Source organism: Macrosteles quadrilineatus, unplaced genomic scaffold, assembly GCF_028750875.1.
Source record: "Macrosteles quadrilineatus isolate MER2022 unplaced genomic scaffold, UCM_ALF_1.0 Scaffold_8__2_contigs__length_117827958, whole genome shotgun sequence".
In the NCBI taxonomy this organism is placed as follows: domain Eukaryota; kingdom Metazoa; phylum Arthropoda; class Insecta; order Hemiptera; family Cicadellidae; genus Macrosteles; species Macrosteles quadrilineatus.
Window position 1 is genome coordinate 82097983 of NW_026542601.1, and position 20355 is coordinate 82118337.

General features: G+C 35.5%; 1 protein-coding gene across 2 annotated transcripts in view; it reads left to right on the top strand.

Annotated features, from left to right (window-relative positions):
• LOC129001030 (alpha-tocopherol transfer protein-like) overlaps positions 1-16823 on the top strand; it is a 43672-nt gene extending 26849 nt beyond the window's left edge. For both annotated transcript variants that reach the window (XM_054428171.1, XM_054428172.1), the window contains 7 exons: positions 2133-2297; positions 7136-7230; positions 10120-10267; positions 11264-11457; positions 12321-12431; positions 15606-15750; positions 16572-16823. In XM_054428171.1, the coding sequence (XP_054284146.1) occupies positions 2138-2297; positions 7136-7230; positions 10120-10267; positions 11264-11457; positions 12321-12431; positions 15606-15750; positions 16572-16642 (924 nt within the window). In that variant the 5' untranslated portion in view covers positions 2133-2137 and the 3' untranslated portion in view covers positions 16643-16823. The remainder of the gene's footprint in view (positions 1-2132; positions 2298-7135; positions 7231-10119; positions 10268-11263; positions 11458-12320; positions 12432-15605; positions 15751-16571) is intronic.
• The last annotated feature ends 3532 nt before the right edge of the window (positions 16824-20355 follow it).

Consider the following 20355-nt stretch of genomic DNA (forward strand, 5'->3'; position numbering starts at 1 on the left):
TGTGATGCTTTGGCTTCCAGATCTTACTTTAATGACTACCACTAAAGTCGCCCCCTATGGAAACCCTGTATATTTTGATGGAATGATAGGTTTTAACGTTGTGTGAGTTTACTAAGTGAACCATAGCATGGTTCTCAAATCTTTAGAATCTTTGGGGAAGAGATGATTTGTGAAGTAATTAATTTAAATTCCAGGTATTTAAAACATTTTGACTTTCACCCATCGTTCGTTTTTTATGTACAGTTTCTCACATATTCCATACATATTACGTAAATTTTCTGTAAAAATCTCTTGAAAAACTTACATATACACTACTCAGGTCAAGACTATATCGAGTCCATCTTCAGTTAGTTTAGCAGGTTTTAACTTTCAACAAAAACGCCGTGGTTTTAGCCGATTCCCTAAGAGTTTTGTAATATTTACTGGCTAGGTAGCCGAGTGATTTTAGTGCTCGCCTAGCAATCAAAAGGTCGCCGGTTTGATCCTGAGAAAAGTCAGTAGCTTTTTCATCATTCGAAACAGAACCCAGCTGTTTATGAACATTGGGTTTTAAGTAATGATCCTGACGGATGAACCAGCTGATCTTAGTCAGTAACAAAGCTTCAAAGATCTCACAACATTCTACACTCATCCTTCACTCATGTTTTGGTTAAAATCCACACCTACGTGACGACCCCTCAAAAATAATTTATAATTGACATGATTTAAATAATTTAAAAAATGACGTTCTCATTATTTGCTTAGGTAACAAAATGCTATCACCAACATTGGATGCTGATTCACAGAAGTGTATACTTTGTCAGTCAGCCAATGTTTACTTGTCTCAAGCAAACATCATGACTGACTCCACTGTGGTATCGTAACCCCATTGTGAAGCCGCCTCGTTGCAAGCGGCTGTCACAGCGCGTTTCACGGTTGCATTTCACGGTTGCAACAGCTCAACAACGGATCACGTAGGGGCGTGAAATGCGATTACATCAGACAACACAGCTTCTGATCATAGATACCACGTGTGTAGGGTGAATATGTTAGGCAAAAACATCATAAGTTGAACAAATACATACATTTTCATTCTTGTCTTGCCTTATTATTTGATCACAGAGTTACAGAGACATATTCTAGTTGACTGTTGAATATCATCATCATTCTCAATTGAGATGGGACTTAACTAGATGTATATTACCCCAAATATGAGTGAAGGATGAGTGTATAAGGGATTGAAAAGATGGGTAGCTTTGCTGACGAAAAGCTGCGTCTGTAGCATGAACTATTTATATTTATTTATTTACTTTCATTTGGGCCCAATGTTCAAGGACAGAAAATTCAAAACATGAATAAGTGTCTGTATTGTCCAGGATGGAACCAGCAAACTTTTGATTGTCAGGCAAGCACTAAAACCAATCAGCAACCCAGCTTTTGTATGAGGCTAAGCATTGTTGGTTGTACCCGTTGGTGTGCATACTATTTCACCCCGACGAATCGATCGGTTTCTTTGGGTCCTTTTATGCGGTGAATCCGTTACATTATTTATAGCTTAAAAAATGAACACCTACTATTGTGCAGACAAAAATGCAAAAGCCCTTAAATCATTATACCAAGATACCTTTGGAACACATTTACGTTATTTTGCATTTTTTTAGTATACCTTATGTAATAGGTTTTCAACACAGCACCTCAATAAACTGATTTTGTAACAATGTACTAGTATTAAGGTCGCTTTCTTGATCTTAAGTTTATTTTCTAAGTTTTCAGAACATGCTTTACTCATTTTATGTACCATCTCTGTATTATGCTGTACCTTATATGTTAAAGACAATCTTTTCCACTTATCTTACAGATCTTGAGTATTTTAAGATATTCTCTGTATGTGTTTTATGGAGATTCTATTCAACACTTCAATGTTCTCACACAACATCTTAGGTTTAAACAACCTCTTTAAAGATTGCAAGTAGTCTTCTGCCAGGACATTCGTGCACTCTGTAATTTTTATGTAACCTACTTCTTGGCAATATCATCTAGCTTATCGTTTTTGTTACACTTCGATTTAGGAACAGTTGCACCCGCTACTCTCTCATGTTCTCCTCAACTCAATAAATTCTCTGTCACATCCTCATGTTCTCCTCATGTTCCAGGTAGGATGCCCACGTCGGTGAGGGAGGACGAAGTGGGTGACGTGGAGGCTGACCTGGACCTGGACACTCTCCCAGAGGATGCCCAGGAGTACGCGAGGACGGTCCTGGGGGAGACTCCAGAGACTAGGGTCAGGACAGTCCAGGAGCTTTCAGACATGATCTATGGTAAGTATGAAATGCACGACCTATGTACAGTCGTGTAAAAAAGGGCAATTGATAAGAGAATGCAGCTGTTCATATTCACTCGTTAGAATTATCAGTAATAACTTAGTGTACCTCATCGAGACAAATTCGCTGGTCTGGGAAAACCTTCTTGGTACAGATTCATGTTAATTACAGTAAGATTAGGATAAAATAAGGCGAGTAACAAAATGACAAATTTTAAAAGGAATTCATTGAGTTGAAGTAGAACCAGAATATTTGCACATAAAAAAATGCTCAAACAGTACCTCCAATTATCTGACAAAACATTGAGAATTCAGAAAAGCTATTAATCCTCTAGGTTGTATATGATTACCGTTAAATAAAAATATACATGATTGGGAAGATTTTAGGAGCCTCTTTACTTTTATAGAATGCCATAATAGTTATAATTAAGGAACAATTTCAGCTTCTTTATTTGTCGTCGCTTTAAGAGTTATGCGTGAGGGTTAGAAAATTAGGCTGGCAGTTTATAGAGTTTAATAACAGAAAATACATATTATAAATTTTTGTGGATTTTTTTCACAGGATAGTGTGAAGCATAAGTGGTCTATTGTAATTGTACGTACCTCATTCGTCTCCAATCCTAGGAATAGCATAATGTTTGCCTGGTTGAGCTTATGACTCAAATGTTTTTTCACCACACTATGATATTTTAGCTGTTTAGATACGAATTGGTAGCTGAAAGTTACGTTTTGCTCGCCATGCCAGCTGTCTTCGTTATTTGGGGACCGAGCAGGTTTTTACATTCCTAGGGCCGCAAAATCAGCTGCCCGCTTACTTTCTTAAAACATGAATACATATTCAAGACACAATAAGTATCCATAGCATTGCGTTAGAATTTTTTATTGTCACCGCTGCCTAGCAACTGTTTATTATTATTTTTGGTGATTCTTCAAATTGTTTCTTCACATAACCTTAAAGTTGTAGTTGTGTTGACTGTTAGTGTACATTATTATTGCGGCGAATAGTGGTAATAGGGTATAGTGTGGTTAAAAATAGCGTTCGTACCTCGGACCGAAATGGTTTTGCAGCTCTCGATCGATTTGAACTATCTCGAGCCGGCAAAACCTCATTTTCGGCCCTAGGTAGGAAATATACAATTAAATATTCGCAATTGTTACTTCTGACACCGAAGACGACCAAGGCACGTAAACCACAAATAAATATTTATGACTTCAAATACTTTTTCCACAGTCTCTAGACGTGTTTCTTCCAATATCCCTCTCTATTTTCAAGTCATTAAAAAAATCGCGTAAATCGATGGGTCAGTCTTCGGAAAATAATAACCTACTGAAATTGTTACTGCACTAAGCGGCTAATATCAGCTGACTGAAGTCGTGCTCCTACAGTCACCTGTAATGACTTCCCTAATGTGTCTAAATGACAGCGTTCACCGTCCACAGGATAACTTTATGTCGCCTGTCACCACTTATATCTAGGGAGTTGCAGGCGAGAACTGTGGCATTTCCTCAACTGCGCAATACCGTCTATAGTTGACTGAAAACTCACGTTAGAGTCATAGTGGGGAATTAGGTTGTGATATGTAATGTGTACTCTTTATACTAACTATTTGGTTTAGTTTAGTTTTTGACTGCTAAATTACTGTTTTCAACTACAGTACTTATACGATGAACTGTTTTATTTTTTAGAGCCTTTGATGTATGGGATTGCATTGGAAAGTTAAAAAACGTGAGAAGGGGATTAGGTTATTTAGTTGATCATCAGTGGATAAGTTACGAAAGCAACAGTAAAAGCCTGATAGATAGTATGTAGTGCATGATGTTTTATGTAAAAAAAAAAACATTTTTTACCCTCCCTGTTGCAGCAAACCTAAGTACTTGTTATATTAAAGCTATTTAAATGGGGATTAAATGTGATATTTTGAAGGAGACATTTTAGCGTAAATCTAATGAGGAAAATAGAAATTCGCTTAGTCTGCAGGTTTGCTGCGGTGGGGGTAGTTAGTATTACGACTTGGTTAACATAGTGATTCTGCTTATAAACTGTCACTTCGGACATTTTCCATCAAATTTGGTAAATGACAGAATCTTCACAATGTTACGGTATCGGAATCTGGTCCATCTTTAGATGAGAAAGAACTTAAAGCGTTAGTAGATTAGTACACAAACCGAGATTACTACACCATTTGTTTAGATATTGTTAGAAAAATATCATTTTTGCTAAACCAATTCTTGTATCTAAACCATTCATTTTTGGAACTACCAATCAGTCGACAACGTTTACTATCAAAAAACTTGGTGAGGTGTTTTCCTCGATAAGAATCGCGTAAGCTTCTGTAATTTGAAATAATGAACTTACAAAAAAATATATATTTGTCATGCATAACCTATGTAGCTGTTAATTCATCCCGCTTTCAAACAAAATCCACAAAACTTAGTGGAGTTTGCATGGATTAGAATTGTGTAAGTTTCTAATTTGAAATAATGTAAGTTAGTTTCAAATAATAAAAAATGACTTGCCACACAGAACCTATGTACTTGTTAATTCCTCGTATTTTCAAACAAAATCCACGAACACAAACATCACTCTGATTGTGTCTGTGCAGTCATGAAGTTTCCTTCAAATTTCTTTGTTCGCGTAAATACGTTCCTGCAATAAATATCTCCTATTTGGCCACGACAGTAAAACGGTTGTTTTATGGTCGGGTTGTTTTACGTGCCTGAAAGTTTTACCAACAAAAGTGAGGAAATTGGCCACGGTAGGTTCAAGTCGAGATTTGTGGTGAAGAAACTTCAGTTTCATAGTTTTACTTTAACTAGCTTTCCACTCTACCACGGACATGGCCACTTAAAGACGGTTTTCAAGGAATGTTGAACAAAACACCTGCTTGAAGTACTAGGAATTCAAAGAAAATGACAAGAAGTAGGACGGGAACAAGTCAAAGTATTCAATGATTGTAATAGTTTACTTTTCAATCGTATTTTATAGCGTGAAGAAAAATCACAGCATTTGTTCAAATGACGATCAAACCAGCAGGGTTGCCATACTAGCATTGGAATCTTAAAGATAGAATGTTTGCTATGTAGCCTTCAAACTACAGGACTTTGTATGTCAAGTGTATACGTGATAAGGTTTTTCGATCATCATTGTACAGTATGTTTTTACGAGAGTAAGTAGTCGAGCTTGGGCTTCGAAGCTTCAGGTCCCGGATTCTAATCCCCACTAGAACTAGCCTGAAGTGATGTATAAAACAGTTACGGGCTAGAACTTGGTGTTCTAGGATGTGAAGGTGGGAAGAAATAACAGTATATTTTTAACAAGAACTTGTACATTTGTGTTCCGATCCATAAAATTATCCACAAACTAGCAAACAACAACCGTTTACTTTTTATCCATAAAAATGACATGGAAACTTAATGTACAGTATTTTTTTCTTTATCTTCTCCGTATAACCAAATTCTAACAACGCTTAAAAATACAAAATTATTCGCGTTTAAGTTCTAAATTATTTGGTTGCATTGATAAATGAGCATATCCACATTTAAAAATAACAACTTGGAAACCAATTTTTGCAAAATTTCATAACTACATTACACCCAGTTCGTATGACCTGACACTGCTGGTTTGCGAACTCAATCAAGTGTATACGTCCTTACACATCCATAACTAATTTAATCAAAATCGGATTACAGTATATCAAAGAGATAAAGTATATCGGTCCTGGGTGTAGGTCTTTCCATGCTCCCTACGGTAATAGCTTCTTTCTTAAAGGGAAATTTGATAAATGTCTACGTCAGATAGTAAACACCATAAGGGTTTGATCTGTTCCCTAAAAAAATTAAAACTCCAATAATTTTGATGAGAAAAACAGTTAAAATATCTTAAGCCATGGTCAAACGTTTATAGTATGCAATACCCGTAAATAAATAAGATAGCACGATAACAAACTATTCTTCACTTTTCCATTCATTCCTTCCACCCTTCTTTCCTCTTCCTCCTGTCATTGGAGTTTCCTCCTTATCTCTTGTTTTGTCACTTATCAAGTACTGAAATGTTTATCACCTTCTTCGCTGTCCCAGTAAGCTATCACCAATCACGGTCCCTCGGTTTCCTGATTTCACTTTGTGGTGACAGATCCAACAATTACCTGGGATAGTTTGTCGTGTTGGATATTTCCAAAGGAAAATGAGGAAACGGATGAGGAAATGCGGACCTTTTCCGTTAATTCACTACCACCAATTTAGAGCAATAGATTATTAGCAATAGAAGTAATAGTGAATTGAACGTTGGTTAGCATAGGCTAGGTTAGTATAGAGTTAGGAAACCCTAACCTAACCTAACCACATTCCACTAGTGGTAGTGAATTAACGGTCCAGGTCCAGAAATGCGATTAACTAGACTGATGGTTGTTTAAATTCGTGTAATCGTTCTTAAACATTTAAAAGTACAGAATGAAGTTCCTTAGTTTTTTTATGATTTTCTAAGGATAAGTCAACTTTTTCCTATTACCAACCAAAACAATATCTCTTGAAGTAAAATGATCAAATCCATGATTGTATACGTAATAAAATACATCATAATAAGCGTGGTGTAGTACTTATTATTTCACGTAAAATGGTTTACTAGACGTTGCTACAGGAGTGATGCATTTTACGGAGGAAGTAATTTTAACAAATAATATTTGCAGATATATCCTAAATACAGAATTTCTCCTAATAATGTTACCCCGAAGTGTTTTTAGTGATTTTAGAAGTGATTTTACGCAAGTGGTTCTCTTTGGAGGAAACCAGTCTGAACCCATTACTGTGTTTGGTAAATAAATGTTGATTTTGTTGCAGAACGTGGAGATGTGATGCCGATTCGTATGGATGACGACTATCTCATTTTGTTCCTTCGAGCAAGAAACTTCAAAGTTGACGCTGCTTACAGACTGGTGAGAAAAGTATTTCATCTTTTAAATATGTGCAAAGTGTTCTTCTTATACATCACAATATACTAAGTGTGTTTATCGAAGTAACGTATTAATTTGCATTAACGACAAATTTACCAATCTGGTTTTAATGTAAAGTGAATATAATTTCGTTTGGTTATGATAGTATCTGAAAATGTCGATTGATTAAGTACAAGTGAGACGTTGTATGTTTTGAGAATTTCTCATATGCAACCCGGCAAATTTTGTATTTAACCGTAGAAATCGTTCAGCGTTAGTGTAGCCTTAAAAGTATATATCATTTTATTTGAGCATTACTCATACAGCACTATTTCATAAAAGTAAATTAATAATAATTATAGATTAATAAATATACTATAAATTAAAGTAATTAAATTAATTGGATTTAGAGTTTGTTGAACTAAGTTTTAATTTTATTCAAGATGGAATTACAAAAAGAGTTCCGTACCAAAAAACAAGACGTAGCAATCTTCGTACAAACCGCACATTATGTTTTACGATTCACGAGATGCCGAATGGAATTGGACACCTGATGACTGTCATAAAAATATCAATAGAGTTTCTACGATTTCTCTTTCAATTCTGCAAATGCTATTGGCGCAATCTAAACTATGGGTACGGTACTCATATGATATGGTTGTAAGTAACATTTTCACCACACCGATGTTTTTAGTAAAAACTACAACATTTTATTGGTGGCCGAAAGCTACTTATTGCTGTCTATGCCAGCTGTCATCGTCATTTGGGGACCGAGCATGTTTTTACATCCCTAGGGCCGAAAATCAGTTGCCCACCATTAATGCATAAACACAATCTGTATCCACAGCATTGCAATAGAATTGCTTTATTGTCGCCACTGCCTAGCAACTGTTCATTGTTATTTTTGCTGATACCTCAAATTATTTCTTCACATAACCTTAAAGTTGTACTTGTGTTGACTATCAGTGTGCATTATTATTGTGGTGAATAGTGGTAATAGGGTGAAGCGTGGTGAAAATAGCGTTCGTACCACGGACCGAAATGGCTTTGCAGATCTCGTTTTAAGTTATCGACTTCGTCTGGAACTTAAAAACTGTCTCGAGCCGGCAAAACCTCATTTTCGGCCCTAAATACGAAATATACTATTTTTATAAGATTGCTTCTAACGAAAGGTACAGAAGATATTTAGGCCTAATATTTAGTCTACTCTTATATTTTACCCTGTAAGATACCCATAAAAATGGCCTTGGAACAGCAATGATGGTTTATCACCAACCACCAAACAAATGCAAAGGAAATTATAAGGATATGTGTATATGTTTGTTTTGGTTTGTGGGTAGATGGTTTGCTGGCTGTTAGTTAAAATTTCAGGAGATAATAGAACCATGAAATAAGGGATCTTTTCACAAGTTACACATAGTTTCAGAATTTCTCGATTTTGAGCAAGTTTTTTACTCGTGGAGAATTCATACTCTAGTACAGTAGCCTACTATTTGACTTGCGTGTGTTTAGCGAAAGCACGTCTCCACGGACTGTGATCTTCTCGTGTCTTGGCGTTACATTGAGCTTCATTTGCATAAGAACCAGTCAGGAAGCGTGTCTTCATCAGTCATCTTTCGGATGCAAAGTCCTTTGGCGCAAGCGATTGCTTAATTTCCTTGTCACGGATTTGATTCGTGTGTGAATAGTGAAACGTGAACTTTATTTTTGTCAGTCTGGATTCAAGGCATGACTTAATCGTGTGCTTATTAGAGTATGAATAGCTAAACACTGTTACCGACTGAAAACAATACTGAAAGCTTTCTTTCGACGTTGAAAAGCAGGCCAATGTTTCTAGCTATGCATCTAATGCGAGCATAGAACTTACACCATTGAAAAGGAAATAGATTCCCTACATACTCCAACAACTGTAGTTTATTCGATTCCTTAGTAGTTTTATAATCACTTACAAGCTTACACTTAAAGATTATTATGAATTTGACGGAAACACAAGAGATTCCTGTGCAGAAAGTGTCATTCAATTGTTCCAAATATCTTCTTATTTCTACTCAGAAATAATGCCGATGTCTGATTTCACCAATTATTCTGAAAACTAAAAGCATTGAGCTAAATGTGTTGGTTGATTGAATTCCGGTGTTTAATGCGTTTTTTTAACTTTAATATATTTATAGCAGAGCACCTATGCAAACTGGTGAGAAACATTGAGTATTTTTATTCAAAATCTTACACAAACCCGAAATAGGGACTATAATTTTTGTCGTCTGTACAGCTACGAAGTCGTACGGTATTAATGTAGCAAAAATCTACATTCCAATTAATTGTTTGCATGCCACACGGTTATAAAAATAAAATAGGTGCTCCCAAAACAGTTTTTCTGCAACTTAAATTTAACCTGTGGTGCGAATCTTTCTCCAGAACGCAGAATTTACACCTAGACAGTCTGGAGTCTGCAATGAACGTGTAGGATAGTCACTTTCACCACACCTCACATGACGTCACACTCTGCTGGTCACGTGATGACCTTGCTAGGATATTGACCTGAGATGGGTAAAACACAAGAATATTTATCAGATGATAAAGATGATAAGATCCTTTGGTTGAGTAGAAATGAAAGAACCGGTGTACAGTGCATTAGTGTTAACTCAGTGTGTTAATTGTATGTAACACAGTATGTTACAATAGTGTTAATTAACCGATGTTTGCATGCAAAAGTGTTTCTGAGTCTCTCTTTCTGATGTCGATCTGTATTTTTTCGGTTCTCATTTCGTCAATGGTTTCTGAATTTTAAGTCGTGGCTGTGCCATTCCATGGCATCCAAAGCCTTGATTTGACCCGTAACTCCACTCCACTACAGTTTACTCTTGGTTCTTTCTAACCGATGATATGTTGCAGCTTGTAAACTACTACACATTCCGAGAGAACAACCCGGACTACTACAACGTCAACCCTTTGGACCTGTCGTTCATCGGAGAGGCGGACGCCGTCAGCGTGATGCCTTACAGGGAACAGACCGGCAGGAGGATCCTCATATACAAGCTAGGTGAGGAAAACGTCCATTGTGACGTCAGCCACTGTGCCTAAGTTGAAGATAGTCATGAGGTTATAATTGTCTGTATGTGAGGAATTGTCTGAGATTTGTGAGAAAGGTCACTGTTGATCTATGAAATTATCTGTTCCAATTTGGTGGGAGAAAACAAGAGCAGAATTGAACGGAAGTTTAGAAGTTGAAGAAACATTACAGATGTTTTTAGAATCACATTGGCGCTGAAAAATGTAAAACTAAAACGATAGGCTATGCTATAACATAGTAGGCCTATGCTTAGAGATACATCCTACTGCATCCATGTTCTACATGAATAAATAACTTCTTGATCAGCATTGTACGTGTTATTAAATTTACGGAAAGTAAATAAAAGAAACGTCTTATAACACTTAAAACATACATTTACGCTTATACCGACTTGTGAGTAACAGTATAAGCGTAAATATATGTTTTAAGTGTTATTAGACGTTTCTTTTATTTACTACACGACTACGAAAATGATTGCGCTTTCCAATAGAGAAGTATTATGTCAGAAATGTATTATATCTAGATTATGATCCTAGTCGTGCGTTTAGAAGAACTAGAATTAGTATTCAGAATATAGTAATAAGAGTAATCTAGATAGTTTAGGGAGCAAGCTGCACTAGTGGTAGAGAGCGGGGACCTCGCTCCCTGAGGTCCCTGGTTCAAATACCACCAAATCACCAATGGGTTTTATCTAAGTGATAATGCAGCTCCCCTTGTTAAATCCTGAAGTAATGTGATAAACCTTTCCTAGCCTAATTTTGAAACGAAAAAATCTGGATCGTTTGACCAATAATGCCCATGAACCGTATCAGACCCAGGACAATTGCTTTGAAAACAGTTACTAAACGTCTAATGTAGATTTGGAAACTTAAAGAAACAATCGCCAAAAAGACCTTAAAATGACTCATACTCTTAAAAACAACGACAAATCTATTGTGAGTTTAACCATAGTGTTTGTTCTTCCAGGTAAATGGAACCCCAGTGAGTACGCGGCGGATGAACTGTTCAAGGCTACCCTGGCCATCCTGGAGTTGGGAATCCTGGAGCCCCGCGCTCAGGTCTTAGGAGGCAGAGTCATCTGGGATCTGGAGGGCCTCACCATGGCCCACTACTGGCAGATCACTCCAGCCATCGTGCAGAAGGTCCTGGAGATCATGGTGGTGAGTGAAATGAAGTTAAAACTGTCATTGACAAAGTTTTAGTGTTATCTGAGCTTAAGTTCCGATGACGTTGACGATGTATTGGGCCATCAAAGAATGGCATAAGGGTAGAATAAAATTGATTTGTGAGTGCGTTGTCAGAAAGGGTATACGTTTGTTTAAATCATAAATCTGCTCCATTGCACCAAGTAAAAAGTTTTATTTTATTGGATGGATTGCTGTATTGTAAAGTTAAACAGACTTTAATAAAAGTCATAATTAAGTATTGATCGTTTGGCTAAATAAACCTTATTAGTAAGTCTGCAAGAGACTCATGGATAGTGGATAGAGTAATGTAACTAGGATGTATACAATTGATTGAATTCTTTTATTATGATGACTGATATGGATAGGCTTGGTTGTTAATGCATTTAGCATATAATGTCCTATTTGAATTTTATTACGAGTGAAGCCAAAACCTTGTTGAAAGAATCTCTTTAACACAACAAGTGAAGTAAAGTATAAGTAACAACCAATTTGAAATGGGAGTAACTTCCTCACATCCCAAAACCAAGCGCAATGAAAGTCCGTAAACGAAAATTTAAAAATTAAAGTAGAAAGTACAACAAGTATATTTTACTGAGAATGACTCCCAATTCCTTAGACTCCTCTCAGAGTATGGTCTTATCTAAATCTGTTTGTTACCTCTGCTTTTACACCTCTTAACACCGGGTCTTGCTTTCCATCTTCAACTATTCCATTAGTGCCCTACTCCCAATTATGCTAGGGCTTTCCATCATCCTTTCTACAATATTTTACCATAGTGATCTGAAATTGTAAAGTATATACTACATATTGTTTAACATCTTGTATAATATTTTCAGACCAGTTTCCCGATGAAAGTCCACACAATCCACATCGTCAATGAATCCTGGGTGTTTGACATGATCTTCAACATGTTCAAACCGTTCTTGGGAAAGAGATATAGAGATATTGTAAGTATTTTATAACAGTAGAAGGCATAAATAGAAAGAAGTTAAATTATAATTATATACGCTTATTTGCATATCTGTTTTACTAAGTAATCTATTTATATACCTGATTTATCCCTTGGTAGGTACCTAAGTTATAACTTTGCTAAAACTATTGGAAAAATATACTATTCATCCTTAAAGATAGGCTAAATGTTGTCACTGTGGTTGAAAAGTCTTTGGGATGGTGTACTTCGAAATGTTTGTCAGTTGTTCTGTTTAAATTCCCTCACCTCATATCAGTAAAGCTTTTAGTGACACTGAAGCATACTTTTGGTAGAATTATGACATTCTGTCTTAATTTTTAGAGACAACGACTTTCAAGAAAATCCTCATCTTTTAAGTTGTTTAGATATCCAAAGTTTTTAAAGTAGGCTAACATAGCTAGACTGTTAATAGTCCAAAGTAAAGTAATGTCGTGAAAAGCATTTTGGACTAAACATTCGCCTAACCTTGACACAAGGCCATCTTCGTGTGTAATAATTATTTGCTATACGGAATTAGAAAAGACGTTCGGTCAAAAGTCCAATGTAAATTAAAACCCCCAAACATTGAGGGAATCGCAAGCATTTTGGACTAATCTTCAACTAACCTTCACACAAGGTCATCTTCATGTGGTTAGATGATTACCTGTTCTGGTGAAGAAGGAATTGGAACGGTTGACCTTGGCATTACCTTGACAACTGGTTCTACAGCAAGTCCCATTAGTATTCACTGCAAGCGACCGACAGATGGCATGCATTTCCAGTTGGCCTTTAGAGTGGAACTTATGCTTTACACATTACTTTAGACGAGAGAGAAGACTGTATATTCCAATCTACCAGGAGGAACTAATGATGTATGGGGACGATTCTTAACAGATCACTACCTCTTTCAGGACATTCAATGACTTATAACATCACGAACACATGTATTTGCAGCCTTTAAAGTATATTATTGATTTTCAAATCAGATTCATATTGATTTAAGTTATTGGGAATTCTCTCTAGAAGACAGATTCAAATCCATTCACCCAATCTACATTTTATTTCACACCCTTTTACAAGACACCATGTCCGAATAGATTTCTACTAGTGTCTACAGATAATAAAGACGAACATTTGCTAATACAGATAGAATAAAAAACAACAGGACAAAATGACATACGAGTAAAAACCAAGCAAACGGCCTCGTGACAAACATAGAATAAAAGAACAACAGGACAAAATGAAATATGTGTAAAAACAAAGCACAAGGCCTACAGACAAACATTTGTTATTACAGATTCACACCTATGTTTTCACAAGTTGAATGAATGAATTAACTCCAGGCAATTAGGAACGAATGACAGACAAGAACAATGGGGACAAAAAGTTGGCGACCGTCATTAGTTGGTAGTTATCAGGTCAAGGTAACTACAATGAGAGAGAGGGAGAATGATGGGAGTAATGAGAGGAACAGGGAGGGGGAAATAAACTGCAAACAGAACACTGGGATGTCTTGATGAAGAGCTATACGAGGTTTATTTCAGTTCAATTAAACGTGTAATTCCTAGAGACCGAGTTGTTTATAAGTTTTTCTGTTGAGTAGGGACGAAGAAAAAATATGAATAAACAAATTAAGTAGTTAATTGCAGCATCGAGTAAAAAACTCCTACGAGTTTGAACTGCTATTAAACAACAGTATACGTGGGTCTGTTGATGTTACTTTCTTTGGATTCTTTTATAATACTCTTCATATTTTATCTTACATTTTATTTTGGTGAATTTAAACCTTTAAATAATTTATCAAGTGTTATCTGCTAAGTAATCCAAAATACTTGAATGACTACCAGTTTTGGTTCATTAAAGATTGTCTTCAGGCGAAAGTCTTTTTTACATTATCTTTGATTTTATATACTACATCCAGAGCTCAGAACTTCCTTTCTGAATATCCTAGACGATTGCCGACCATTTAGGAATTCTATGCTATTCTATTTCATTCTAAAATAACTGATGGTTTCGAATTTATATTTATATTACGATATGTATACAGTTAATTCAAACCATTTACATTATAATCCGTATACATAATAATTCAATATCGCAAGTATTTCACAAGTACTGTTAAATTACATTTGGTCCGCAATACTTTGATTCAAAGTGTCGATAGCAATATTTATAGCTTCAAATTACCCCTTCCCGTGTAGCCTTATGAGGGAACCAAAAATGAAACCGGTTGTACTGTATTGCGATATTACCAAAAAGCGGCCAGTCCACTCGCCATCTTCGTAAACCGCAGATAATAATAAGTCGCTGAACAGTTATGGGATTCCTGTTTTGACGGTGTAAACTCCTGCCAATGGATGATATGCTTTGGGAATTCTGTTAGGGCATCTTAGAACATGGCATCTTAGAAAGAAATGTAAGTTTAACCGCAGAAACAAATTTGTTTGCACATGTTATTAACGGTCAAAAATCAAAATGAATTAGTTGTCTACTATATAGATTATTGAATCTTTACCAGGAACGGAGTTTTTAAAGGATTATTTTGTTTATCCATGAGTTTTTTTTTAGGATTACTAGGGGGTCCTTACTAAATATATCTATGAATACACTACACAATCTTTATACTTCTTTACTTCTTTACATCTTTATATCTTTGTATCTTTATACTTGATACTTGTGATCTTCAAGTTCCACACAACCAATAACTGGACCTGTTCCGGATTTTTGTATGATTCTGTTAGTTTAATATTTGTTTTTCTACCAAAGAACGCTTCGTTTGATTTCTTTTCTGAGCTTTCCAGCCAAACTAAGTTCTTAAAGAACAGTACCATTGGTTGAACATAAGGATTAATATTTGTCTACGCCTTAACCGTATTTAAAAAAAATGCTATTTACCTTACTTTGAAATCATGATGTTAACCTATTATTTCGCACCCTCTGTTTATTTTTTTATTTGACCATAAAAGCTGATCAAGTAATATTTGTTCAAATATGATCTACGGGCTTTCGATAAATCTAGGGGGGTTAAAGAAAATCTATAGATTAACCTAACCTACAACACCGACTTTAGGTCTTAAATACTTCAAGATGGGCCATAGTTACGGACAGACTAACTATTTTCTTAACAACACATGATTGTTCTGTAGTTTTACTCTTCACTGTCTTGTTCCAGATGTTTTTCCACGGTTCGGACAGAGAGTCGCTTCACCAGCATATCCAGCCCAAGTACCTACCCAAGGTGTACGGCGGGATCAGGCCAGACTACAGCTACAGGGACTGGTTTGAGTCTCTTAGGCATAACCCGAGGATCATCAAACGTAAATATTAAATCACTGATACAACAACTCCATTCACAAAACTTAAGCGGTTTGAGGGGAAGCGATTCCTCGCTAACTTTGAAACAACAGGTGACAGCGGATCAGCTGATATATGGATGCTAATAAAAGTGGTGGGGGGGGGGGGGCAGAAAACCTTACCTTGAAACCGCCTAAATTTTGGTAACGGACTATAGTTAAAATAGTAAATGGTGTACTTAGGTTTGGATATCTTAAAATTGTGGACTTTGTGTGTCGGCATGTGTTTACAGTATATATCAATGAAGACTTCCGTTGTACTAGCCAATTTGACGAGGGTTTGAAAATGGGTCATTTTACCCGAAACTAGTCACTCGAGACTAATTGATTAAAATAACGAAGACGGACAAAAGGGTACGTAACCCTTATGTATCATATTATTCATTAGGGTTATTTTACAATCCATACCCTTTCGAGGCTAATAATTTGATTTTATGAGATATTTTTAAGTTTTTAATCGGAAACTGCAGAGCTGGCATAGTGGTTAGACAACTGGACTTTTGACTTGGGAGTTTATGTTCCTCCAATCATTAATGTAAATTCGCTATATAAAATTGTTGAAATGATGTGTTTGAAATTCTGGTTCAAAGCCGAAGCTCTTTCTTGGTTTTGAGCTGGGTTTTGAACCCTAATGTACAATTACAACAGCATCTGAATCCTATAGTAAACCATTGATCTCTCTTGATTATGAAAACCTGTGTATGTGAAAACCGTAACATGGAATATTGCATTTAACTAGATATTGTATTAGTTATTTAATATCTTATAAGATTTTTATTTTCCAGAAATGGAGCTCCTTGGATACAAAAGGGACGATCTCGAAGAACAGACTGTAGAAAAAGAAGTAACAGCGTGAACACAACGTACTAGTATCAATTGTAAAAAGTAATAGGTTACATATAATCGTTATCTCGTTTTGACAAAGTATCAAAAGTGACTGTCTAATGGTGCATAGCGGAAACGTTAAAGTGAGAGTATTTTAGGCAAATGTAGGATAGGAAAATATTATTTTGTATGTAATAAAATTATACGTTTTTGTTTTGTGTATTTAATTTTTTCCCGTTTGTTTGTTTTATGTATACTTGTCAGTCAAGATGTAATCCAACTATAGCTTATTTTGAACAAGAACAACCATCTGGACAAGAACAAAAAGTCACTCCCTCTCAGGAATTTTAAAAATAAAGTCGAGGAACTACTAAAGGCACGGCCTCTCTGTTCCATCAATGAATATTTTGTAGAGGAAAGTGATGAATGGATCACATGACCTACTGCCATTTAACCAATTCTAATGTATTAAAACTTTAAACTTTTTTGACGAAATCCATCCAGTCATCACTGGTCAGCGATGGATGTATGGCGTAAGGTATTGAATCTGTTGGTTGATTGTTACCATTATTTTTGTTGAGTAGATATAATATAGCAATATGACCCCACTTTCGGCGTTTTTTGGCCAATTTTTAGAGGATATGGAGACGTTTATAGGGGCACTGGAGACGTTTTAGAGGCTATATGTTGGCATTTTTGCACTTTTTCTACGAGAAAAATTGAGGATCATTTTTTAGCCACTAATTTCAAAAATCCTGATCTTTGCCCACAAATCCCTATATAGTTGTAAAACCTTATTTCCTACTTATTCCCTATATATATATTTGAAATCAAGCTTTAAAAGCTATTTTATTTATTTATTGACCCACATAAGTGTAAATTTAGAGTAGATATAATACCAGAATATGACCTCACTTTCGGTGTTTTTTGGCCCAGAACTTTTAAAATTTTCGGCGAAAAAAATGTCCGAAGCCCCAGGAGCTTTTTTTGCCCACTTTTTTAAAGACCCAGCTCTCGACCTATACACCCCTATATAAATTTTCTACTTTTGTTAATACTAAAAATTACGTCTGGAAATGGTGAGCTTTTTTTGACCACTTTTTAAAAAATCCAGCTCTTGGCCTATACAAGCCTATATTAATGTTCAATACCATTGTATAACACTATATCTATATTGTTTCATTTCAAATCCACATCCATTCACATGTATATTCTCAAAATCGATTGAGGTTTGCACGTGAACTCGGGCGCGCTCCCGACCGCGGCCGCACTCCATGCCATGGTCAGGCTTCTTGCTCCCGACTCATGGTCAAGCTTCTCGTCTCTAGTGGCAGCTCTTGATGAAGTCTTGGGTGGATGACCTTCTGTTGAAGAAATGTTTAGTTGAATTTTGTTAAATTTGTTAATTTCTAGTAAAAAATTTTGAAATCTCTTAAAATCTGGTTACAATTTTTTGACATTTTCCAAAAGTCTATATATAGAGGTGGCATCAGCCCGAGACCTCATTCCTAAACATGAAGCCGTCATGTCAACACTGCTCCGTGTTGCTCTCCAACAAAAGTAACCTGATTCGCCACTACAAGGTAATGCATAAAATGAAGGTGAAACTGTGCAAAGTTTGTGATATAATCTGTGATAATAACATGGCTCTAAAATCACATATATTACAAAATCACAAGAGTTGTAGTTTTTGTAAGAAAAATGTTGTTGGTCATTTTAGAAGACATAGAAATTTTTGCAATAATTGTCCATACACAATGATTAAATTTATTGGTGAGTCGATTAGAGCTGACCTTGAAAATACTCTTCAATCTTGTCCTCTGCCAATAAAATGGACTTTAGTAAGGAGAATCAAATTTATAAAATATTCAATGGATCAAAATGGACAATTAGTTCATGAAAAAGAATGTATTGCAGATTTTAGAAGCCTTACTATCCTAACCATTGAGAAGAGAGATTTAAAGCATCAAATTGAAAATGCTCTTTTAAAGATTGACACTTCCATGCACAAATACCAAGCCGAAGGTAGTGGATGGATATATGACTATACTAAATATTGGCAGTTGCACGTTTACAAGTATAAGCCCCTAACTCCAAAGTCATATATCCCCACACCAAAAAGTATTAAATTGACAAAAGCAGTTTTAAATATAAAGAATGCTGATAATAAATGCTTCCTTTGGTCAATTTTAGCAGCTTTACATCCAAGGAACTCCAATGAACATGCTGAAAGGGTATCGAAATATACACCCTATGAAAATCAGTTAAATATGACAAACATAAAGTATCCTGTTAAAATATCTGATATAGATAAATTTGAAAGACAAAATAATATAAGTGTTAATGTATTTGGAGTTGAAGACCAAAAATTTATATATCCATTAAGAAGAACCAAACTGAATAGTAATGCTCACATAGATCTATTATTATTACAACAAGGTCGTAAATCACATTACTGTTTAATTCGTGATTTTGATAGGTTAATGCTACGGTCTACAAAATATGACCATAAGAAGTATTTTTGTAGGTTCTGTTTACAACATTTTTACACTAATGATAAATTGGAGCGTCATATAACATATTGTAAAAACTTTGATGCCCAACGAGTGGAAATGTCTAAACAAGATACATTACAATTTAAAAATTATAAATATCAACTTAAAGCCCCATTTGTAATTTATGCTGATTTTGAGTGCTTTATAAACTCCAATATACATATTCCATCGGGATTTGCATTCGTTGTAGTGAGAGATTCTAAGATTATTTCTGAAGAGTTATATAGTGGTGCAAATGTTATGGATGTGTTTTTCGAAAGGTTATTTGAGACTTATGACTTCATTAAAAGTCAAATGGCGATATATATTCCCCTTGTAATGACTCCTGAGCAAGAGGTATCTTTCCAAAACTCAACACATTGTCATATTTGTGAAAAGCCTCTATATTTTGATAGGGTACGGGAACATTGTCATTCAAATGGCCAATACCGTGGAGCTGCCCACAATGATTGTAATTTAAACTATAAAGTAACAAAGAAAATACCAGTATTCTTCCATAACTTGAAAAATTATGATGGACATTTAATAATGCAACACTTGGGAAAGTTTGATCGTAAATTAAATTGCATAGCCAAGGATATGGAAAAGTACATTTCATTCTCTGTTGATGATTTAGTATTTTTGGATTCCTACAACTTTCTATCCCTTCCATTATACAAATTAGCTTCCAATTTAAATACATTTAGATTCATAGACAATCCACTACTACAACGCAAAGGCGTATTTCCCTATGAATATATGACAGGACCAGATAAGTTTACAGAGTCTCTACCCCCAATTGAAACATTTTACAGTACTTTAACTAAAGAACATATCTCTCCCAATGAATATGAACATGCTAAAAATGTCTGGACCCATTTTAATATAAACAATTTACAAGAATATCATGATTTATATCTTAAAACAGATGTATTGCTACTGGCTGATGTGTTTGAGACATTTAGAGACCTGTGTTTAAAAGATTACAAACTTGACCCCGTACATATGTATTCACTTCCAGGACTAACATGGGAGGCCTGTCTTAGAATGACTGGTATAAAATTACAATTATTTCAAGATATTGACATGCATTTGTTCATAGAAAGTGCAATCAGAGGAGGAGTCAGTATGATTTCCACACGTTACGCTAAAGCTAATAATAGATATATGGGTGAACATTATGACCCCAATCAAGAGAGTGTCTATTTAA